Source organism: Haliaeetus albicilla, chromosome 6 (genome assembly GCF_947461875.1).
Source record: "Haliaeetus albicilla chromosome 6, bHalAlb1.1, whole genome shotgun sequence".
NCBI classification, from domain to species: Eukaryota; Metazoa; Chordata; class Aves; order Accipitriformes; family Accipitridae; genus Haliaeetus; species Haliaeetus albicilla.
In genome coordinates, this window is record NC_091488.1 from 46,094,785 (window position 1) to 46,120,795 (window position 26,011).

The window sequence follows — 26,011 nt, forward strand, 5'->3', positions numbered from 1 at the left end:
ATGTGTATGTATATTTAAATTTATATATACACATATTAAAATATTAAATGTGAACATACTATACATTTATACGCATCTATACACAGATAGGTATAAAAATACCATGTATTTATACACATATCTATATAAATATATATAAAATATATCAGAGTACCAGTGGTTAACCACTGTTCATCCATTGCAAGAGCTGACTATTTATTTACCTCTACCCTACCTGTTACACTACAACCATTTTTATTCTCCATGCAGGTACTAGCTGCTTAGGTGGTGGCTGCTTAATAGCCTTAAAAAGCCTTAGTAGAGAACTTTTTCAAAAGTCTTCTGGAAATCAGGTAAAACATGTCAGCTGTATTACTCTTACCCAGGAAAGAAGCTGGGCTTCAGGCAGTTCTGGTGATGCGTCACCTACAGAAACTGTGACACCTTCTCTGGCTTTGCAGCCTGCTGGTGCATTAAATCTTTAATTATTTACTCATATCTACTTCTAATGTTATTGGGCACTCCAAGAAATTATACCACCCAAGGATGGGTGACCCCTGCACATTGTGACAATCTCATTGAATTTTTATCTGAAACCAAGGATGTAAAATTAATTACAGCACTTCTACTAAGAGTTGACTGAAGTAAAGAAGATACTAGAACATAATACCTTTCAGAGGAGCGTTCTTCTAAGCAAAGAACCATCTAAGGCCATTTTACGATGCTATAGCGGTCATACTTTAATACAGGTATTTTAGTATTAATATGGCTGATAGGCTATAGTCTAGGCAGGGAGGGCAGATGAGAAACAATTTCACACCATAATGCAAAATTGCAAAGCTAAACCAGTACCATTTTAAAAGAGATTTTAACTGATTTCAAGTTGACTTCAATGAGAGCTGTATTTGCCACTGCTGAAAATAAGGGTAAATCCTCAGACTTCTAGATAAATATTATGTATCTAATTTTAGAAATAATTTTGAAAACATTGTTTAATTTTTTGTGTGTTCATTTAAGACTACAGTTAATCTAGCACAAAATTTCCTGAAAGTAAGAAAGGATTCATAATTACAATAATACTTTCTAGGCTCTAACTCATATAACATTTGAGGAAGACGACCCAGCAAGACATGTAGGTGCAATAGGCTGCAGCCTCTCGAAGGTAGCTTCACGGATCTGAGGTTGGTCTTATTTATATATTGGGACACATGGCACGGTATCACGCCAGCAACAATCTGTCCAAAAGGTAATGGTGTGCTTTAGCTTGTGCCACACTTTCAATCAAGTTAAGAAATGTCCTAAAATCTTCAGCAAGCCCCAATGATGCACTGTGAGCATCCAAAATACCTGCAAGGGATCACTGATACACATTCCAGGGGACTATGGAATACCCAAAATGCCAGTGGAAAGCTGTCATTCCAATGATGCCAAGGCTAAGGCAAATAAGTCAGTTTACAACATTGCTGTACAAATCTGTGACCGTGTGGCAACTTTTGCTGGTTACAGGGCAAAGTGATTGCTGTTGCCAAAATGGAAAGAAAGGATGGGCAGCCGAGAATATTTTTTCACCAGTAAAGAGGTGAAAAAGCAGGATGCTTTTGTATCTGCAGGGTGGTCCTCAAACCTCCCCAAATAATTTATGGCAAAACACACATCTTTTCATCATGTGTCTGGGGAACCTAAAATAAGTATTTGAGTTGGGGAATGGGTTAGAATATGTTTGGGAGCACTGTAACCCAGCTAGGCTTGTGTGGGATTCCTGCGATACGATCTGCTGCTCCACCTGTCAGCTGGGAGAGGAGGGTAAAACCGCCTGCTGGGGCAACGGCTCCCAAATACCGTGAAGATCTACTGCTAAGAGCACAAACTGGATGGTGACAGAATGCTTGACATCACGGGGTAGACCAGAAAGCAGAGAAGGATTTATAATGGCCTGTCTAAGACCTCAAGGGTCTTAGAAGCCATCAACAGAAGCAAACGCATCCAAGGGACCAGAGAGATGGTCTTAGAAACAATGAGAGTCTGGGCAATCGTAATTCAACGGGTGACTCTGACATCAATTGACAACTTCAGTCCCAAAGGCAAGTAAACAAAGAAGAGAGGGCAACAGACAAGAACGAGTGAAAGGGCTGTATTAGCTTGACAAAATAAGTAAAGTCTTGTTTTGTTAAAGCAGGCTGAAGTCACCACAAATGCTCTGCCTTGTAGAGGGTGATCGAGTTTGCCTGAAGACACAGGGTAATGTATGAGAGGGGAAAGTGACCTGAGAGGTTACGATTATTGCCTTAAAAAAATCCTAATACATCAAGAACCTCCAGCCACAAATGTCATGGAAGAAAATCACCTCAACACTAAATAGGCATGTGGACTGCCACTGCAAGACAAGAGCATTATACTTATTATCACACTGGTGAAACCTGTCCAGATCAAAGTTACCGTAGTGGAATTTATCTGAAAACCCAGAAGTCCTGGACCCTAAATCATCTGTCATGTCACCATGTTTGTTTATTTATGCCAGACATGGAAAGCATGATTTCAAACCAGAATTTCAGGAGATGGTATTCCATATTTATATAACAACATTATGGTAGACAGTAGCAAATATAGAATTTAGTTTGCCTGAAGCTTTCTGAAATATCGAATTCTCTTCTTTTTTTTTTTTTAAACAGGCTTTCATACCTGCAATATGTGCAACAGGTTGCTGACTGTTGGCAATATAATGCCCTTCTCTTCCAGAAGTGCTTTTATTCTGTGAAATTCTGTTTTGATTTTGCTGAGACTGGACCTTAAAATAGCATTGGTTTTTTCCCTCATGCTCAGCCCTTATGGAAATTTAGGTTGCTTCATAAAGTAGTATTTTTATACTAAAATATTATAAACACAGGCATATACTGCAGTTTATTGGGAGTAACCCTGGGAAGACAAACCAACCAGAGCTGTCCTGTCCTTTATCTGAAGAAAAGAGCTCTTTATCCTCAGCACGCAGCCTCAGCACCTTGCTGTCTCCTCTGGGCACACCAAAGAGTTCTCCCAAGTCTGCAGGAGAAAGAGATCAGGCTCTCCCCTTTGCGGACTGAAGCATAAACCTATCAGCTGAACCAGAAGACTGTCTGCCCTCTGAAAGAGAGTTGTTTTCTGCAACCAGCTAGTTCTGTCATTAAAGCGCACAATTATGTCTCAAATCCTGCTGTTAAAGCATAATGAAGTTGACATTTTGCACGTAACAGTTCTTTATTTTCTTTGAAAAACCAGTCCAGGCAAAAAAAAAAACCCCAAACACACAAAAAAATCCACATTCCTGAGACTGCGTGACTGAACAAAAGAAAACTAGGGCATTGCCAATTTATAGCTGTCTGTACAACTTTCAGTCTGTTTCTTGCATGTGTGTGTTCTTATACAGTCATTAAATATGCAACCAAACCTTTTATCCCCCCCATCTTTTGACTTATTTAGGGTACAGAATAAACATCTGAAGGAATAAAATTAGGACTGCACAAACAACTGTAAATTTAGCATTGCTTATTTTTAAGTGTCGAATTAAACATTTAAATGCAGTTTTTCAGAATGCAACAATAGCTACTATGTCCTACCTTTTTCCTTAAGCATCCTCATATTTTTTCCTTCCCCCTTTTTTTAATGCTGTTGCTACCCAGGTAAAAGTATCACTTATGTGATTGAATTCTTTAAAATGACAGGTAATTATACAATGATGCTATGTAATCCTGTGAATAAATACATGAATTCTCATCATAAAACTGCCTGAGTCTTAGTTACCATTACTTCTACTAGGAAGTTATTTCAGAAGCTCATTTCTCTGATGGCTACACAAAGCCATTTCCAATTTCCAACCTACATTTATTCATGGCGAGCTTACAAATCTTGCTCTTGGTACAACTGTGTTGTTTATATCTTAAAATAACTCTATTTCTTTTTAGTGTTTACCTCTTGAGATGACAACAAATTTCTTCCCTTCTTTGGCATTATTTTTCTAGTCTGAGCAGGCTGACCTCCCTTATTTTGCCACTGTAAGATATTTTATCTTCCATTCTGTTGGTCCTTCTCTGCATTTGCTCTGCTTGAAATTCAGATTTGTACAGTGTATTCTGGATGACGAATTATATGTGTCTTCTAAGGCAGTGTTAATATTGTCTCGTATCTGCTGAAAATTCTTCACCTGATACAGACTAGGACTGCACTGGCATTTTTCAGCTCCCAGTTTAGAGAAAGAGTTCCTGCCTTTTTTCTAGTGAACTTCTTATTTCTGACAGTCCAGTCTTTAAGATCTTCCTGTTTACTATTCTGAGACTCTTCTGTTTTAATTGTGTCTTATGACTTTATGGCCACTGTAAGTATAATCAGCACACTTCAACTTTTTGCATCAAGGTCACTATTAAAGATCTAAAATAAACCTGGTCCAGAATAGTGAACTTGAGAAACTTCCAGCCCAACAGTGAAGTCTGATATTGCCTCCTCACTAATCCGGTCTTTGGCCATCTCACAGTTTGCATACTAATCTTCATCCTCTCTAGTTTAATTGTACTTACCCAGAATGTACTATTACTAAAAATGGTAAAAGGTCTATTTACAAATTGTTCACTCTACATAACTGCAAGAACAGTATATAGGAAATGAAAAACTGCCCTATGTATCTGAGAGGACAAGAGTTCACACACAATCCTTCCTCCCCACACCCATATAACCTATTTTAGCTGACTGAACCAAAAACAGGGATAAACATGCAGGAAGGAACCACATAAAGTCTGGTTTTACATTTACTCACTGTGATGTAGATCGGTAGTAAACACATGGATGTTAAAAAACTTATACTGGTATAAAAACAGTGCATGTTAGACAAGGCACAGGTCCATAACAAACCTTAAAAATAATTATGACAATTTATGTATTTCAACTACTAAAATAACTAGATTAGCAATATATCTTACTTGTCCTGTCATATGACTCATGACACGTATGTGCAATTTCAGCTCCAAGCTGCAAATAATGTCCAGCTTTATCATCTCTGGAACCATCTGCTCCAAGGGCAAACATTCCCCCTGCAAAACAGGTCAAATGGCCCATCTTTCTTTCAAGGTGCCCGTTCTTCCACTCCCCAATGAAGGTCAGTCCTCCATTGGACTTTCGGATGAGATGTTTTTCTATGGCCTACAAGAAGATTAAGAGAACTTTCAAATACTGTTTCACATGCAAGTTTTACATACTAACTCTCCTTCAAAGAAGAAAGTACTGTTTTCAAAACAAAAAGAATTTTCTTCTGAGCACTACAGGAACAAACAGCTATAAGAATATAATTTCAACACACAAAAAAATACCCTAAGTGTTAAACGACGCTAATGAGATCAAACATGTGAAAATCATGACATAGATAACATTGCACTTTTAGCTGAGAATTGAACACATTTTATGGCTCAAACAAAGTTTGTCTACCTGTTAACTCTGAGAAGTACTTATTTGTTCTGCTGTACAGTTTGTGCGTACTCGGAAAATACACCCACGTCAGAAACTTTTGGTCAGCAACATCTGTAAAGGCAGCACCTGTACTCTCAGTTTGTCTTTAATAAGAAGCGACAGGAATGCTCCAGCCACCTTCTAGCTGCTTGTCCGTAGCAGCTTTCTGATTGCACATGGTCAAAGGACGGGTGAGGGTCAGAGCAGCTGTTCACAAAAACCAGTATTATTTTATAGGTGAGGCAACTGCTGCTTTGTCTTTGCACATTTGTACCAATATGTTGTTGCCTGTGACTTATAAATGGTGTTCTTCTGGTAGCGGGAAGGAGAATAGCTGACTTAACTTTCCAAAGTTTGCAAACTATATGGAACAACACGTTTACTCAAGCCTCCTTCAGAGAGTTTCACAACCCCCACCAATCTACTGCAGTACTTACTATCTTTAGTATTAGACAGTTTTTCTTGTAACTAGAATCTCATTACAGTTTGAGTCCAATAATAATGAAGACAATTATCTTCTTTACCATGAAGACATTATTCCTGTCTTCTTTCCAGAAAACTCCTTTGTACTTCCACACATAACCATCTGACAGGTTCACAGCTTCCTTCAAAGTGCATGACCTGTGACTGGTCAGAGTACTCCGAGGCTGATAAGAGTTGAAGTATTGAAGTGCCATTAAAAAGGCATTTACTACTCTCCTTGCCATCCACAAGATCTATTACAGAAGTGAATTACTACCCCTCTCCGTTACTTTTCTGGTACCTACAACAAATTACACCTCAGATGTCCACAACTGTATTTTGCACTAAAACTAGATACACTGAGAACACACAGGCAGAGGATCCCGCATATAACCAAAGCGGTTATCGTGGATGTGGAGGTCATGTCTGCTGTACACAGCTGTCTCCTTGCTATCTACACAGTGCAAACTATGCAGTTCGCTACAATACAGATTCAAGCAATAAATACATAGATTAATCAGCTTGCAACTTGTCATTCAGGTTTTAAAGTGGACAGTGAAATAGCTTTTCCCTCCAAATAAAAAAGGGAGACTGTCTTTTGTTTTCAACAAAATGGACAAAAAAAGCTTCAAGCTCTTCTGTGACTGGAGTAGGTATTTCAAATTTTTTTTTTTTTTTTTTTTTTAAGCTGATGCATAAGTGATACAGCACTGTTAAAGCAGCTGTATTGAACCCAGCAATATTTGGTAGCATGGAAGTCCTCCATCCAGGTGCTGAAATAACACCTGACAGCCTTCCAAAGCTTCCTTCAATAAAAAACTTTTCTAAAAACAGAATGATTGAAATTACGGTTAGAAAAGGCAGAATTTGTAGGATTAGGAGCCTCATCTGGGGAAGACAATAATATAAGCAGTAATCTGAAAGAGTTGTGTTTCTGAATATGCATGTATTTCTGTAGGGTTTTCTGAATATGTTCTTGACCTGAGACGCTGCAAGTGCTTGCAGCAACTTTTCTGAATGGCTATACTGTTGTGAATCTACACCTCAGCCATGCAGCCAGTGAAGAGCTGGCAGTCCCCATAGGGCCAAGGTGAATGCACTCACTAAAAGCCAGTGGAGCAGACTACAGGGAGAAGACTGCGTTACCATCGGTAGGGTCCTGCTCCTTACTTGCACTGTGGACTGAGCCATCATTTGGATGGTGAAATTTCTCCACTGCCCTCTATTGAGCCTGTGTGTTCTGAAGGTGATGAAAGCAAAGTGCTGGTCTGCATTCCTGTTGGGTTAACTTCTTCGCTAATGCCACCAGCAGATCTGAAGTTTGTGCTTAAGGCAGGATCCAGCGAGAAGAACGCAGAAATAACTGACAGAGCAGAAACTAGTAAGTCTCTGATGGCTGCCAGAGTGGTTGTCCAGCAATCATGCAAACTGGCATGATACTGTGGCTTCTGCTGCTAGGGAGCCTGATGTGGTTAACTGTACAAGCCTCATTGGTTCTGCAAGTACTGGTATAGGAAAGATTGGATCTGCTGAAAATTCTGCCACTGAAGAAGATACTAAGATCCGTAGCATCAACTCTGTTGATTCAATTATCCTAGACTGTGACAAAACTGACATGCTGATGATTATAGGATTTTTTTGACCATATGGTACATAAAAGTTGAGGAGTCCCCTTTAAAGGAAAGCCACTTTTACCGTGAAGAGCAAGAAGGCTTAAAAGGGTTTGGATTATTTATTTCCTGGAGGAAAACAGTTTTTTCCAAATGTTCTGCAAAATTCCCTTTAGAATTGTATCTTTTTGTAATTTCATAACTGTTGAGGAGTAAATGCGTGCAGGAGCATTTCCAGGGGGGACAAAATGACTGTCGTTGGCACCAGGAGAGCCAACAAAGGCCAAATTTAGACACTTCTCCATGAGCTGCTTGCTTTCAGGGTTTGACTGAAGAACATCATCTAGGTGCAGTGTGCCCCTCTTCCAAACAGAGAACACATCTTCTGAACTTGAACATCACTGTCTTGTGTAAGGGGTAGTTTTTGAAATCTGAACATCAAGTTGTCAGCTACTTTAATAATTAAGTTACGTCTTAAGATTCACAAAAGAAGCATGGCCAAAATGAAAATAAATGTAACCCTCTCAAAATACTTTATCATTGCACAACCCACTGCTTGCTGACTGTATAAAAAGGACAATTAAAATTTACAGTAATTAACAAGGAACAGCTGGGCGTTGCTGAGGTTGGGACAGATGTGACATTTGTATCCTGGGCTGGACACCTGGGGCTACAGAGCACTCCGATAGGTACCGTGAAGCAATGACATCCAGCTGGACCACGAGGAGTATACATGCACTAGAGCAGACGTGTGTACTTAAGCTCCCAAAGAAAAGACTTAGTTCACATCAACTGAGAGATTAACTGAGGGAAGAAGCTGCCTTAGTTTGTGAAATGCCCGAAACAATAGACCGAAATGTGAAAACAGAATGCTCTCTATCTGATGTTCATGCTTTCTGTGATTTTTATGACTACAAAAAATAGCATTTTCTGAGCTGTCTTGCAGCAGTACTTGCTATGTTGCAATAGTCAGACACATTGCTGAATCCTTCTTTTAGCTATCTAGTGTTGTGCAACAAGAAAAGAGCGAGGATCAAATTTGTGAGCCTAACAGGTTAGGCTACTCAAGGCCACAGATCAAAAGGAAGATTTCCTATCCTCCAGCTGATTTGAGAAGGAGAAAAGACACTTCAAACCAGACTAGCTGCGAGATCCGCATGACAACATTGAAAGTAAAGTTAAGAGGTCCATACTCAATATTTACCACCACAAAAAATTCTCAACAAGTTTCACAATTTCAGTTTTTATCACAGCATGAATCTACGTATTAGGATGTTGAAATGAAGTGTCCTTTGCACTAACATTATATAGCACGGAGAGGTCACGGATACAGAACTTGTCCGTCCTCTTGTTATGAAGTATGTGGTGACCTGGGTAAGGCTTCATATGCCATGGATTGGAGGTCATGACATCTGAAGAACAGATGCTGTTATCTTTCTTCCTCTTAATACCTCCAAGGAATGGGATATCACAGCCTACTGCAAGACTCGAGAGTGAGGGTATGGCTGTCTATCTTCCACTCTCCCCCCCGTAATAAGCTAAGGGAGTGAAGTGTGGCTGGACAGAGACCTTCTTTTAGACTGGTGGGTGCTGAGAACATTTCCAACTCTGTGCTATGAGTGGGAAGAATGTATTTTACACCTTTCCCCTTCTGCTTGCATAAATGATGCAGAGAGCTTTTGCTCCAAGTTTAAAAAAAAAAAAGATTAAGAAGCATCAGCTATGGAGGAAGACCTATGTTATGGGCAAAACCAAAAGAATGGTAAGGGAATGGGCTCTTAAAAATATTTCAAGATTTTAAATAAAACCTCAAGTTTGCAATTATGTAAAACAAATCCTACTCACTGACTCTTTGCCCACGTCATTCAATGCCAAGTAGGACCTGGGATAAACACAAACCCTGAACCAGAAGGATGTTCCACGATGCATAAATCAGTATGGTTCATGCAGATTCAAATGTACCCTGGGTGGGTACCCTGGGTGGATACCCTGGGTGGGTTTAGCTGAGAGAAAGCCAGAGGAAACCACCTGATGCTTACACTACAGGTCATACCACACACGAAGCAGGAGCAGCTCAGCTCTTTCTCCCTCCTATCCACAGTGTGTTTTCATCTGGTCCCAAATTTGCTTTGCTGTGTCTCCATTCAGAGGCAGGGATTTGCCCATACAAAATGTTTGCAAGACTGGGTTTACAGTGAAGAGGATGAAAGGGAAAGTTTATTTCCTCTAATTTTGAAGTGCTCACAGTTTAGGAATCAGAATAAAATATTTCAACAGTAACCCCAATAGATGTTAAACATCAACTGCTAAACATTTTTAAACCCACAGGACCCAATAAACTGTATGTTAGACTATTAAAAGTACTCAACCAGTGTTTTGAACTACTAATGTTGACTTTAACAAACCCTGGAAAGCCAAGAGGACTGGGAAATAGCTGATGCTTTAACAGTATTTTAAAAGGCTAAAAGAACAATCATATAAAATGAATTATGTGGTTTCAAAAATAAATGTTTGATTGACAAGTGCATGCTGATATTAAGAATATTAGGAATTTCAGGAATTTCCTTGGTATTGTACAAAATATTAGTCCCAAACAAATTCAAGGCAGCACATGAAGTGGATTAAAAGTTGGCTTGCTAGAACAAAGTAAAACAAAAAATTGCAAAAAATCATCCCATGAAGATTCTGCAAAGATACTTTTATTCAATGCTAGGCAGCATTTCTACCAATGATCGGCAAGAAACAAATGGTAAGAAAAATTGCAGATGACACAAAAATTGATGGAGCTATAGATAGTGATAAAGGAAAAGTCAGTCCCGTAAAATCATTCAGAATAGGTGACAAAATGGGTTTTGCCTGAACAATTGTGTTTTAACAGAGATAAGTATAAGGTCACACATCGAGGAATCAGGAATGTAAATCACAGTAGTAGGAAAGCAGTAAATCAAAAAGACTATAACCAATTTCAGAGTAAAACCAACTGGAAAGTGGATGACAGTGCGAGGCAAAGGTTAAGAGTGCAAACACAGCTCTTGGCTGGATGAAGAAGAGAACACTGAGAAGAAATCAGGTGATGACATATTAGAAGAACCATTATGTTCTTGTCTCCATACTGAAGACACTTGAAACTACTTGGAAAAAAGCTTAAGAATTCAAAATCTGTTTTATATTGTGAGACTAAAGAAAATAATGCATTTCTCCTTCAGGAGAGAATGCCTATCGTACCTTTGTTAGCAACCAGCTACATGATGCAGATACACCCTTTTAAACAATGTAGGAAAGGAAAAAGTTCAAGTAGCTGAAAGCCAAATGTAATCAAATTCAGGTCGGGGTAAGACATATTACAGCTTCAAAGCAATTTTGGACTAAAACTTTCACTATATATCTTTTAAAAGGTGAATTTTGAGAACTCCAAGAACAGGCATTTTGCTTTAGGAGACTGACTGCACTAAAACTAAGTTTTAAAAGTTTGTGTAGAAGGAAACGCGGCATGCACAGAGCATGGAACAAGCTAGGCACCAAACACATATCTGCCCTTGGACAAGACTACACAGTTCCTGCTGCTGTTGGTACCACAGCTAAATTGATTAAAACTACCTTAGTTACCCTCTACGTGCCTTAACTGTAGCATAGGTGTGTTGGCATATATGGCCACAAGCGAGCCTGATGAAAGAAGATGCCTGTGTATAAGAAACTAAGAAAGTAAGAGCTGGGCAGCATAAAAAGCTCAGAGCCACCACAAAAAGGCCCCCACCCCAAACCCCACTGAACCATCCCGCAGTACTGCCCTCCTTGGGCAAGCACTACTTCATCTGTGAGAGGCAGCAAGACCATATCACAAAAGAACCATAGAGCAAGGAATAGGTATGAACTATATTTTACAAGATAAATATGGAATATAACATCTGAATGTCTTAGAAAATAATTTAAAGAATAAAACAGTTGAGGACTTCGACTCCTAGAATGATTGATTCTGAACACTGGAGAAAAGTGACTTGGTCGTTCTGCACACATCTTAAGGGTTGTTAGACCTCTTTCTCATGAACTATAGCTTGGGCTTTTACATTATACCATTTTGGACAAGCTGATTATTTTTAGCACAATAATCTGCATCAGATGTATTCCACAATACTTTTTAAACTACTCGGAGAGAAAGCTAGTATTATTCATCGCTTGATTTCTTAAAACTTATATAATCAAAACAAGTCCTATGGGGTTTTCTTTGTTTGTTGGTGTGGGGTTTTTTTTAAGTATTAAAGATGGTTTTTAAGTTCCACTGTATTGGAAAACTCAATGAATTATAATCACCTCAATTGCATCGTCGTACATTTTCCTTGCCTCCATGTCCATCTTGTCTGACATAAGCCAGGCTTTCAATAAATATTCATAAAAACTGTCTCCCAGCCCGCCCACGGATGTGTGATCTGTAGGAGGGAAAGAGGAAAAAAAAAGGTTGAAGTTGTTATATAATAGCACCTTAAATTTATTCAAAATATAAACTTACGTTTTTAAGGTCTACTGTTGTAGAATTATCAATATTTTAAGCCTGTTTAGCAGGACAAAGCTGCATTGTACCCCCTATCCCCTCCGAACTTCATAGGTGTGGAACCTGCTGTATGTGTTCACTATTCGTCATTCTGCAGAGGCTATCCCTCATATCAAAAAGGTAATTTAACCTGTTTTTACTTCATTCCATAGAACCTAATTGTTTAGCTGCTAGGGTTTGGGGTTTTTTTTTATTATTTTTTTTTAATATATGTAGAAACGTATACATAAAAAACCGTGAGATCTCTGTATCCAGGATGCAACCAGGTCACGTGGCTGGCTATGAACTGCCACGAACTACACAGAACCCAATCTTTCCAGGAGATTTTTATTTCCAACAAGGTAGCTACTTAACAGACTAATGAATTTCTCAAAGTCAATGTTCTTCTTTAAAATTATTTCAGTCAAAAGGGAGGCAAATTGCCTTTGCAGTGTACAACATAAGCCCTGCTCTGTTCTACCACGTCTGAGCAGCCGTGCAGAGCCGCGCCATGTGCTACAGGGTAAGTAAAGCTGCTTGACTTAGAATCCACCACCACATAAACTCGACCTCCAAACACGCAGATTACTTTTTTGTCACCTGCTTTTTTTTTTTTTTTTTTCCTTGCAGAGGTTGCCTTTCACAAGTAGAGTCATCGCTATTCTGTGCTGACAGACCACATGAGAACTGCCTACGTTTCTCTTTGGGTAAACTATCATACATCCCCACAAAAAGCCTACTGAGGGGCTGACTCAGCCTCGGAGCTCCTGTTCCAACCCCGGCAAGCACTCCCTCAGTACACCCTTCATTCAAAAAGCAGTACACTCTATGAGATTTAATAAGTGACTCCAACCAGAACAGCACATAACCTTTTCTTTCCCAACATTACAGCTCCCAAAACGCTGGCACCAGAACAGTCTTAGTCTGCTGAAGCTGGGCGAAGGAAACGCTTAAGACCAACTTTGTGACAATGCCAGAAATTCAGTGCCCTAAGCATGGCTGCTGTTATTGTCATGCAAGTTCCCTTTTGCCGGCTGAAAAAAAGAAAAGATACGATACTTCCTTCTCCAAAGTACCTCAGAAAAGTGCTATTATTCATGGTCTTTCTGGGATAAAGGTGTAAAAGAAAGGTTGGAGCTATCCTGCTCTTTTCCTCCAAGCACCGTCCTGCCCCAGCACGTCTGCTTGTCTCTGAAGATGTGAGTAGGAGGTTAGAGCTGGTAGATGCTTCTATCCTAACTCTTCTAGCTGCCTCCTGACTCCTCTGCTCCTTACCAATGGATTTCTAAACAAAGGAAGGAGCAGGTGGAAAGCCTGTAGCTTTCCCATTTGTTTTCAGCTTGTGAATTTGGAGCAGATTACTTCACGCCCTTCTCTTCTAGCTCAGTATCTCCTAGACAGCCTGTTCACACCCAGCTACTCAGTGATTTAACCACAAAGGATGAGTTTTCATAAGCTTTCCAGCTCTGAGCTGTAAGAGGGCATTCAGGTCACGAGTCACTTTCTTCCACAAATGCAAGGGCTAGAAATTACTCCTTCAATGCACAATTATGTTCTCAAGCAGACACAAGAACTAAGGGTCTGTGGTTTTCAGAAAAAAAATAAACAAACCATCCCAAGGCTTCCAAGTTACGACTCATGTCAGCACTACTCAGGGGCCATCTTCACAAGAGACAGGGTTTAAAACGACTTGTGTTAAGCTGTTGCCTCTTCCCCAGCTGAGCTCTGTCACTTGAGTCAGCGCTGCTCCTCTGCCAGATTTCTGTCACAGATGGACTTAGTCCCCAACCAGGACAGGGTTGCCGAACCCTCAGCACGGTTCATCTTGAAGCGGCTCCAGCTGGGTTCGGGGCAGGAAAGAGCAGGAAGACGAGTGGAAAAGGTTTATTCCCTGAACAGAGAAATCCGCATTCCAGGTGAGTTTCCAAGGTCAATTATATCAGAAACGTGCCCCGTTTCACATCTACTTCTTCAGGCAGTCATTTGAGAACTGTCTTTCCCTCCTGTCAGCAGCTCTTCTCCTCCTCCACATTGCTTCTTGTCTTAGGTGAAAGCACAGGGAACGGAGGAACCAGTAGCAGCGGGACACACAGGACTGGGAGCCATCCTCTAGACAGCCTTTTTTGCACCTTCTCATGCGTTCAGAGCACAGAGCTGCACAAGCCTCTCAGACACAGATCCTCCTCCCACTCAGCAAGCAAGAAGCAACCACGGTAAGGCTAAGGGCTTCTGACGGCCTTGCTGCTCCCAGCAGCAGTGTTTTCTTTATTCCCGTTTTTATACCTCCCTCCAATTCTCAACTACTAGGAGTTTTCAAGGCTCCTCTCTCATTAAACTGTGGGCTCCTCCGCTCCCCAGCTGATGCCTTTCACAGCTGGACCAGACAACAGACCTGTCAGAAAGGGCAAACTGATTCTGTTCCTTCTCTTCAGTAGCAGGAAAGAGACAGATGAAATATTTTTGGTGGTCACACGTGGTAAGACATCACCCAGGTATCTTTCAGGCAGAAGGGAAGCAGTATTTCAAAGGGAGCTGCACTGGGATACAGCTCTCTATTTCCCTAACCCCTCCCCTCATCTGCAAAAAATAGCCAGAAGAGGGTGGAAGTGAAAAGGAGGCCACCGCAGCAGCTGAACTGAGGTTTAAGTACAGCAAGTTTTTCCAACTTCTACAGCTGCATTAACTGCACCCTGGCAAGATCTTCTTCAGGTCTTCTGCTAGTGTCAGAAGGTGTTGCTAAAGCAGAATTGGCTGCATTTTGTGTAAGGACTACAACTAGAAATGACTGAAAAGTAAAACACTTTTTGTGACAGATTGTGGGACGCCGACAACTTGCTCTCACCTAGAGTGGAAATGCTAAAGAAACATTTTTCAGGATTCCTTAGCAAATATATAGCTGGTGAAAACTGTAGATTTGGGCCATCACATATCATTCTGTCCTATAAACAAAGCTCCCTACCCAAACTTATCATCAGAAGGTCGACGGTGGTTATCACTCTCTCCTGCTATTTGAGCTACAGCTCAGATGGATTCAGAGATTTAACTCAGTTCAACTCAAAATGTTTTGCTCATAAAAATGTTTTGCACATAAAATATTTTGAAGTTTTTCAATCCGTCCTAACCTTGCATGTCAAGCCAGAGTACTAAAAAGGAACAACTCCTGATTTGAATAACTGAGTTTACAATAGCATCTTGGCACTGGGTACTCTTCAGCAGACAGCTGTGAAGGTTTTATGTTTAAAATGTTTATAAGTATTTTGCAAATTTAAAAATGGACTTCATTTTTAACATACTTGATCTACAAGAATTATTTAATTAGATCTATGTCATTTAAAGGTTTTTACTGTGAAGAAGTGTTTCACAGTGAAATCCTGAAGTAAAATTCTTTCCAGATTAAGACAAATATAGCAAAGAGAACAGAAGTATGAGGGCAGATCAAATATGACAGAAGCCACATATTCTCTTCAATGACATGTATACATTTTTAGAACATTCATTCCTTCCAATCAAGACAAATTAAGATATTTTCTTCATTCCCCGTTTTTTCAAATGTAGGCCCAGATGACTGGGCAAACATAAAAGGATTCCAGTCAAGAATTCCTTGGGAGGTCTTATTTTAAACTAAAAGACATAGTAGTTGCAGTTGCAAAGACTACCTTCAACTATTGCAACCAAAAGCAATTACAAAAAGCCCTGTATTTTTTCTGGTTTGTCACACACTTGAAAGCACGTTGCGTGCAAACCCGTGCAGTCAGTCTGTTTGTAGGCTTCCTCCTTGCCAGAAAGAGCCGAACAAAATCTTAATAGAAAGACAATAATATTTACAGTTCATGGCAACATTTTTGCTCAGATACTTCAAAAGATGTACATCCTGTTAAATATTGGCATTTTTCTTCTTAATAAACAGTTTGCAGTTGAAAAAAACATTTCATAGCAATATTTTAATGAGTTTTTAATTTGTTGCTAAAAGAAGATCTATATTTAGTCAAGTATTGTGTCTCAGCTAATATTCCAAAAATCACATCCACCTCTTTCCCACAGACTGAGCGGAGGACCTTCTTTTCAATTGTCACACCATCATTATCTAATATTTCTAAAGCTAGTTTCACTCCAAATGATCTTATTCGTATCAGCAATCCATTAGCTCGCTGCTGTAACAGTCTCCTCTGACAAGCAGCAAGACAATTATTTCACAGCAAACCACAGAAATACCTAGCAGGTCAGAAAGAAGCACACATGCTGTCTAACTGAAATGACAATGAATCTCAGCTTGAGATAGGAGGGAGAGTCTGTGGCGCTCTGGTGATTTGTTCTCTGTAAGTGGAATTGTTTCTTTACAAATCTGGGGAGACAAATAAACTTGTTTTTTCCTCAGCTAGCTCTTCAGAGCATAGGCAGCAGGGTTCCCCCTCCTCAATTACAGCTGAGGCACTGTGACGGATGCAGCTGTTCTTCCTCTCCAGGACTAATTTTTTGCAATGGTAGTAGATAATAGGGATACTAGGCATTCACATAGCTCATTCTCCTTTCTCGTACCCAGATCTACCTAATGGTTGTAAATAGTCCTCCACAGCAAGCCAGTTTCTAAACAAACAGCACTGGTTCCCAAGAATACGGTTATGGCAGCAGACTGCGCGTTACAAACACGTACCACTTCCTTTGGTTTACAGGGAAAGTTTGGTTCAGTGAGCAATAAAATATTTTCCACAACAACTGATAGCCCCCTAAAGATAACATTAATAACAAAACCTCCTCTAATGAAGGTCTACCTGCTCTCTAGAGCAAACTTAAGATGTGTAAATTATTTTTAAGCAGATGGCTTTAAGTAGTTAACAGCAGCTTAATGAGGCAAATTAAAAACAGTTCATGATTTGCTAAACCCTCTCTGCTTTGTACCTTAATTGTTCAATTGTCATTTCTTGGCAATGAGCAGGAATAAAGAAAGAAGCCAGGCATTGCTTTAAAAGCAGCACTTCATGCCACAACTGATGCTGCGGTCCCAGCACCTGAGGGTGAGGCTTCATGTCACCCATGAGCAGACGGGTAGCGAGCCACTGCCTCTTCCTGACCCCAGGGCACGTCCTCCCAGCCTCCCGTTGTGTCCATAAAGCTTACGCATCATTTACCGCACACGGGACAGAAAAGATGAAATAAACGTGGAGCAGAAGTATGTTTAGCGTGTGCAGGCTGCCATGCTGAAAAGCAGTACAGTGAGATAACGTTCTAGTAGTACATAAGCACAAGCAGGCGGAGATGAGGATCAACTATGCCATCAGCATTTTTAATTCATGAATTTGCAACTACAACACTGATTTAATATTTTTAAGTACAGACAGCTAGAAAACAATCACGCAAAGAACTGGAAATTTGGCAATGTGTTAATGAAACTCAAGTCTTAGAACTGGTAGTTAGTTATGACTCTAAAGTAAAGGGAAACTAACTTAAACCTCCCTACAGTGCTATACCAAATAGACTAGAAGCACCAAGATGAACAAACTACTGATTCATTTCAACCAAAAGGGTAGTAGTACAGAACTGCTTTGCAACAAAAGAACAAAGTAGTAAAAAGGGAGGCTGATTTTTCCTCAAGGATCACGAACACTACTTTGACAAAGTGCTACTGCAGTATGTCAGGGAAGGAGTTCAAGAGTGGAAAAGATAAGTGACCAGGAGGGAGTAGCAAAGTCATTAAGCTAATATTAACTTTCATTAAGAAATCCATACACCCCATCACCATTAGTTGTTCTGGGTACCAACTGGCCTTACACTGCAGGAGCCCTCTTTCTTTGTGTAGGAAACTTGTAAGGAATTGTTTTTCTGTTTGTCTTCAGAGTGGCCCTGATTAAATTTCAGTTCAATCTTTACTTCATGTAGTTGGGCTTAGTGTCCCTCAGCTGCTCTAAATAGGTGCAAGCTCCCTTTCTAATCCTTTAATCCAAAAAGCTGAGGCCCTGGAAATTGCAGCTGCTGCAATTCACAGTGGAAATTCAACCTAAGGATGCCGTAAGCCATAGTGGAAGGCTTAAAAGTGCAAACACTTGTAAATTAACTGCAGCAGAGGCAGCCCTGATAAAAGGAGGTGGAGGTGCAATTTTTAGTCAGCTATGAATCATTTATCACTAAGGAACACGTTACCAGCATGAGAATTTTTCTGAAAACATGCAGGTTGTCACATAACAGAACTACATTCAAAGAATAGATAAGGTTGCAAAGCCAAGCATTTATAAGTTAGGAGATAGCTGAACAGACATTGCTTCCCATTCTACCGTCTGGTGCCACAACAGATTCAAGCAACAAGAAAAACCTAGCTCAGCTCCTCCCAGCCCGGGGATGCACGATCACGCCTGCTCACGCGCCCAGCTCTAGAGAACGTAGTAGCTGAACTCTAAATAATCCATATGGAGAAAGTAGATGTGAATGTTTTTCAAAGGCTTGGAAAAATATGGATGGTTTTTTCCTCAAGCAGTCCTGAAACAAATAGTTCCCACAGTATTTCATATCCAAAACATGATGGTTCTCAAGTTTCTTAACCGCATGCTTCGCAAAAACTAACTTTAATCCGGGTAGAATCACATTCCACCTCTAGCTTCCTTTAGAAATGGCTGAAGCATTTTTGTCAAAGCTGTTTAAAAAAACCCAACAAAACAGCTTGAGGCAGACAGAATATTCCAGTTGGAAGAGTTGAAGTTTGGCAGCTACAAGAAACTGAAAACACAATCACTTAACGGAAAGTGTTGAGCAACCTTAATTGTAAGCGCTACCAGTTTCCTGTATAATAAAATTAAGCAAAATGACTTCCTAGAACTGTACTGATTATCAAACTAAAGATTAAAATTCTCAAACTTGCACAATTCAAGTGTGTGCAAAGACAATAGAAATAATTTGAAACAGACCAGCAAGTACAACTAGCCCAACTAATACATACAGTTAGGTAACTCATATTGTTAGAACCAAAACGCAACTTCAAATTGAATGTAGCTTATGATTCTGTAATGTCAAAGGAGTATCCTAACTTGGTATCTTACAACAGGCTCTCCTTTCACACTCAGGAATTCACAGCTGGAACAAATATTTTCCTTTTTGTATTCAAACTTCCCTGAAAGTTCAAAACATTCCAGCTAGTATTTATAATTCTGGAAGGAGTTAGGTCATCTCTCAGAAGACATGTTCATGACTTAAAGACCAATAAGCTAAATACGTCAAGTCCATGTGCAAAAATTAAACACATTAAACCTTTATATTGGTGCTTTCACTGAAAAGTGGCCCTTTATCACCTGAAGTTGCCTTTTCCAGATTATTACACTCACCAACAGAGCCAATGGAATGAAGCACACCTGCCTCTCTGCCAAGTTTGGAGTCACTGCAAATCCCACCTGCGCTGGCAGCTTTAACTAAGCTGCTGGAATTTGCAGTGGATTGACGGGAAGCCAGGTACATGTTTACCTCTGATGACTTTTTTTTTACCTGACAAGGTGGCTGTGAAAAACAGCTAAGGGGTGGTAACATCATCTGCTACAAACAATACTGCTGTAGGTATGTGCCCACAACCCAGAGTCCCTTTTGAATAAGAGTTTCTACATAAAGGGATTGACAAGCTCTTAAGGTCATTACAACCTTGAGTGTATTCACCTTAGTCTTCCTATAAGATCTCAACTCTCCTCTTACAGATTAAAAACAATAAAATGGGAGAAAGAAAACCTTTATTAGATTAAGTCTAGCCCAACATCCATCTATGCAAAATTAGCTGGCAAAACCACTGTCAACAACTTTGCCCTCTCCCTTCCAGTTGGATCAAGACCATAGCAGTTTGCATACTTACATATGTACGTGCTTGTATACATAATACATGAATGCTGACAGTCAAAAGAGATTCAAAGAAGCCATGAAAGACTCTCCCTGTTTTTGATGTACTCACAGATTACACCACATGCAATATAAATCCAGGCTACTCCGCGTGTTTCTTTCTCCTAGACCTGTGTCTATGTATCTCTTATTTTTCTTCTTATGACAGACGCCTGAAATAGCAGACACAGCTAGCCGAAGTTTTGGTCATTCTGTAGGTACTAGGAAACTGTGCTGGTTGTTAAGACTTACTCAGTCCATGCTCTGTGACTGAGACTCAGCTACCACACCCTACGTTTGGACTGCATTCGTCACCAACCTTCTCTTATTTTTGACCATATAGGCCAAAAGGTGCTACAGCATTATCTGCAATCAAAGATCAGCTATGTCTTCACGTAGATCTCCAAGATGAGATGGTATTTTACCTTGCTGCTACAGGACGGTCCAGCTCCCCATGGAACTTTATGATTAAAAGATCCCATTGGCAAGACACATTCAATGTCCACTGAACCAAACCATAGCCCCTCTCCCCTCAATGTCACCAAATTGGAAATGTTTCTCATGGGACCACTGGAAGGTACATTCCCCACACAACTCAGAATACGATGTCTCACATACTGAAGACAGGATGTAAAGAAATGGACTGTGATGTGTCGCCCAATCTATTGGTGGTCTAGAGAACAACGTCAATATAAACAGCTAGGTGCACAGCCTCCAACAAGTGATACAGAAGGAATAAAATAAAAACGAGTAACTGTATTAAGGCTGTAACAAGTTTGTAATTGGACTTTGATAGGCTTCCCTTTGACAAGAAATGAATAAATCAAGAATGGTTCAAAAATACAGTTTAGGTATGTAGAGATCCTAGTACAAAAGTCAATTAGTAAAGAAATAACGAGATTCCACGGGTGCTCAAACTTTAAAAACTCACAGAGCACATGTCAAAGGATACCTTTTTACTCCCCAGTCCTTTTAAGTTAGCTGTCTTCAAAGCCAGCAATTTAAACTCAAGAATATCAAGCCGTACCCTAAGACATGTCGGACTCTGTTAATACAGATTAATTTACTGAATTCACAGTAAAGAAAATAAATGTTATAGCTGTTATGGGACAGATTTCAAATTCTAGATATTGATGCACTCCCCACCAAGATCATGCTCTAAAAATGCAGTTTGGTGATACAGCAGAATAAAATATTAATCTCTTTCCACAGCAATGTACGCAAGCACTTTCAAAACCCAGTTATACCATATCCAAATCCTTTCTTTAGGAATTATTTATAGACACTCCTTTTCAAACACATAATTCATATACATATTTAACCTTCCAATAACACTAGAATATTTAACACACTAAACAAAGCTTTTATTTGTTCAGCTTTATCAGCATCTTGCTCAACAGACCAGCAAAACATCTTAACCTTGTAGACTTATAAAAGCATATTCCCTGTAACGCACAGCTCTGCTGTATTTCATTAAAACAAAGTTTTAACAGATTAACTTGCTCTTGGCTTCTAATGAATAAACAAATTTGAATGCAGCCTTTTCTTGGAACACAGTTAATTACATTTGTACATCATTGTAAAGCAAAAGGGCAAGGGGAATTCCCCAGCAGAGATTACACTGATTATTTTCTATTCAAAACACATGCATGATCCTAAATACAGAACAAGAAAGAATATTTTGGAGAGAGAAATTAAGGACATCTGCCAAGATAGCAAAGAAAAATTAAACAGCAGAGAACCACCCCCACCTCCTCATCTGCAACTGGTACATGCATGCCTACTGCTGGAAGTCTAGAAATCATGTTGTATTTGTATTTGTTCATAATGTACTCAACTGAAAGCAGATTTGAAATAAAAAACCCCACCACAATAAATGCTTATATCAGTCTCCAAACTAACCATTACATAGAACACATATCTCCAGTTCTATAACTGACATTCCAACCACAAATCAAAGAAGAAATTTACTTGCTAAATCAAATAAATGTGCAAAGATGAAGTCAGGTTGGGAGCTACTTCTACAAGTGCTTCTACAAAAGATAAAATAAATTATTTTAATCCTGCACCATTTCTATTTAAGAGAAAGAAAAATATTTTCCTTATGCCGAAGGGGGAAAATAATCACCCAAGAATTAAAGCATTAGAAGCTATTATCCACAAGTCCAAATGGGAGGTAATCATCTGAAGAGTTTTGTAAAATACTTTTTGGAAAATACAGGCTTACTTGACACAATTCCCTTCACTTCCTTTTAGTTTATGGATGTTTTGCCAAAACTTGACATGACATTTCACAATTCGATTTTTCACGACTCGGCATTGCTGGTTTCTTAGCGCTGTATAGAGCATGTAGGGGTATTAACAGATATAATTTAAGAGACTACTTCTGCTGAATAAGGCATCTAGTAAATAAACAATGTAAGGGCTGGGGGGAGAAAATGCAAAGTACCTTCATAGTTAAAGGAGAACACTAGCAGTTCAGCTGGCCAAGACGGGAATTTTCCAGTACTAGCATCCTTCTCACTATCCACAGCTAGACTATCGAGCTGTTAATTTATGCTACAATTATATTTTTATCTGAAATAATTATCTGCAATATTTCTTCAATCTTTTGAAAGACCACTTCATTCTTCAGTATTATTCACTTCACACCTTGCAATCTGCAAGGGTTTTAATCTCCCAGAGCTAGATGTAAAGACCGAAAGGGTTTCTTGCTTAATTTTAACAATGAAAGTCCCAATAACAGAAATCCGAATAGCGATTTATTTATCAATCTCTGCAGCACCTTTGAAAGTTTGCATTCAAGAGAGCCACTCTCCCTACCAGCAGTCTCCCTTATCTCCTTATTGATTCCTTTATTTTCTGCATGTAATCCCACTCACTATCCTATTGTGTGAGTGCTGCAAGGTGTAAACATCAGCAGCTGGAGAAGAGCCCATGGGTCGCAGAGCCTGCAGATCTAGGTACCAGCACCCAGAGAGGGCATGCGAGAGAGGTCTGGGTGCCAGTAACTGGACCAACTGGGATGCATGTTGCAAGGTCAGACTGCCAGCAACTGGAGAAAGGGGCCGCAGGTCACTGGGGCCGGTAGGTCCGGGTGGCAGCGGCTGGAGAAAAGACAGTGGGTCACAGGGCCCTAGGTTTACGTGCCAACAACTGGAAATGCCTGCCTGTGTGTGTTTTTCCCAGTGAATTTAATCCCGGGTACATGTGCGTATGTGGAATTCATTAGAAGACTTCAAGGTGGACGAGCTGGTGAGCTGCTGTACAAGCAGGCATAAAAACTGAGGAATATTCACCCAGTATTTGCACTGATTTAATGAAAGTAATTTAAAGTTGTTTTTATTGATTTTCCTACATGTGAAAATTGCAGCATTTTAACGGAAGTGTAAATCTAATCCAATTTAATTAAATTCTCAGAAGCCTTCTCTAAATAGTATTTTAAAATTAAAAGTGCTTGGTTTGGTTTAATTTAGGCATTTATTGTTGAAAATGAAAGATCACCTGACGAAACTGAAATACGCACATCCACAAAGGCATTTGCTTTGGTTTATTTAAAGGCTAGACTACAGCACAAACAACCGGGAAACAGAGGAGATACGTTTCTCCCATTCAGCCACCTTGGCTGTGCCTCTACTTACTGTGCAGTAACAGATGCAGGGAACCGCAAGGACGTGAGAGCATCACCAAAAGGTGCTAAGGCAGTGTGTGTAACGAGGCAGGCTAAATACCTGTGGGAATTCTCTTATTTGTCTTTTGAGGATAGTCATTGCTTTGTACGTGAAAGACAACATTTAAATTTAGTGCATTAAATATGTATATACGGACCGATGTCATGTTGTTGGCGAGTCCCTGTCAACGTGCTGACAGAGTACCCCGCACTGGGCTTTTAACTTAGTCCACTTGCAAATCTGACTAAAGGGGCTAGTTTTCGGTAAGGAGACACAAACAAAGCACTGTAGAATAGACTGCAGTCTGAATCACATCAGCATTCAGTAATGGTAATTTCAGTATCTGCTATTACACTGCTAATAGTAATGCTCAGCTCACACACCGTAAATTCACACACTAGCTTACTTTACAGTAAGTTGTTAACGTGCTCACATATCACTAAGGTGCAATAAACACAGAAGGCTAACACAGAACAGATATCTCTGCTTATTTTCTTGCATACGGAAGCCATATATAGTCTAAACCCCAATTTTAGTCAAACTGACGCAACTATCTTACATAACCCACGCAGGTATGTCTATAGGTAGGCCAGCTGCAGGAAGTGAGATGTGAAGCCAGAGCAATTTGAGTTCCCCTTCAGTAACATTATTACTTGCAAGAGATGTTGGAACCAGATGAAATGCAATAATTTGTTCTCGGTATTGAAAAGTAGAAAAGAAGAATGCGCAATTTACAGAAACGTGCAAACACAAGCGCCGTGTCCTGAGCTGGCAGTAACACGCAGATTGGCATTTTCTTTGTTATTGCTGTTCTAGTTAGTATTCTCACCTAATCTGTTTGCAAATGCAAATTAGAATTAAATTTTCTCAACATATTTTCATTTTTTTAAGAAGTAATTTTTCTTCAGTACAAATTAATTTCCATAATTCTGAAATCTCTCACTTTTAATCAAGATTCTAGTTATTAAATCTGCTTAGCAGGCTTCTCTAGAAAGCACTGTCACTGTTTTTGAAAAGAATCAAATTCAAAGTTCTGATGCTTACATCAAACAAACCACTCACCAAGTGAAACGAAAAGCTAACAAAGTTAACTGGAGGTTAATGCGAGAGGTTAGAATATGCTTCTTGCCAGCTATTTCCCTTTCAGGCTTACAGAAACTGAAACCCCAAGGCCAAAGTACTGTAAATCACTTGTTCCTACTGGACCATCACCTTAGTCCGTAAGTAAAAATTGAATCTGTCAACATTCCTGTGGGCATTATAGCTTTGCCTTCTAGCAATAGTCCCAGTGAGCTGACAAATCCTGAGCTGAACCCATTAAAAAGCTGTCATGCCACTCATGCTGTAATAATACCTGTGCATTACAATCTCAAACACAAATATTTAGCCCACACATGACATCATTTTCCTCCTCCTGGGTATAACAAAGTCATGTACAGCTGTATTACAAAGCATTTCCACCGGAAAGCATGGAGATTTAGCAGTGACCAGTAAGCCATTCACCCGGCAGTTTTTAGGACTGGGTTTTATGGCATTCAAATGGAAAGAAATGATGGGATGGAACGGTAGTCCCCGTGCAGCCCTGCCTTCTGCGGCTCCTGACCCTGGCTGCTGCTGCTTCACGAGGCAGGCGGAAAAAGAAAGAAGGTAATCTGTCGCCAAAATCCTTCTTCAAGTGCTATGTAAAATGCATTAAATGCACATGGAAATTTACATTCCTAAAAATATAAACATTACAAAGATGGGGCTATAGATTAGATTTATGTCACACTATATGACTCTACTCATCTCTCCAACTTGTTAAGAACCTGGAAGCCATGGTCATATCCTTCTTGATGAAATCATAATTACTAGTTGACTGTTAAGTTACTTTACTGATTAGACCTTTTTAGGTATTTGTAACAGAAACACTTGACTGGTTTGAATGAAAACGCTTGTCTGTGTAAGCGGCAGAACAATGAGCGAAAAGGACGGTCTGTATGTCACAGGGCACCGTCCCCAGAACATCATTCCCCAGCAGTGAAACTACAGAACACGCTGTTTATATTGAGATCAAAAGGCCTGCACCCTGATAAATCAAACCACAGCAGAAATGACTCATCAGACCCACATCCCAACATCAGAAGGACGGCGACACGGTTGCAGCAGATTACATACACCATTCCCCTTCCTCTAACCGAAGAAGAGAACAGACCACATACATACATTAAGCATACATTTAAATGAGGAAAAACAGACAACGCACAGCAACTTGCGTGGCCTAAGATCTATGGAGGCTACAGACAGAAATACTCTGAGGCATAGGAAAACCCCATGACAATTACTGATCCCTAGAAGGCCTGAAAGATCTGTCCAAAAACTAGCTCATCATCATCATTCAAGAACCCTAGGTATGCAAAGAGGGCTGGATAGCAGTGTCCCTTTTTCTCTGAGTCCAGACAACTTGGACATGTCTT

General features: G+C 39.8%; 1 protein-coding gene across 3 annotated transcripts in view; it reads right to left on the reverse strand.

The window, feature by feature from the left end:
* The window catches only part of MAN1A2 (mannosidase alpha class 1A member 2), a 142,017-nt gene that overhangs the window by 17,298 nt on the left and 98,708 nt on the right, over nucleotides 1–26,011 (reverse strand). For all 3 annotated transcript variants that reach the window (XM_069785922.1, XM_069785924.1, XM_069785923.1), the window contains 2 exons: nucleotides 11,826–11,941; nucleotides 4,923–5,142 (listed from right to left, as the gene is read on the reverse strand). In XM_069785922.1, coding sequence (XP_069642023.1) covers nucleotides 4,923–5,142; nucleotides 11,826–11,941 — 336 coding nt within the window. The remainder of the gene's footprint in view (nucleotides 1–4,922; nucleotides 5,143–11,825; nucleotides 11,942–26,011) is intronic.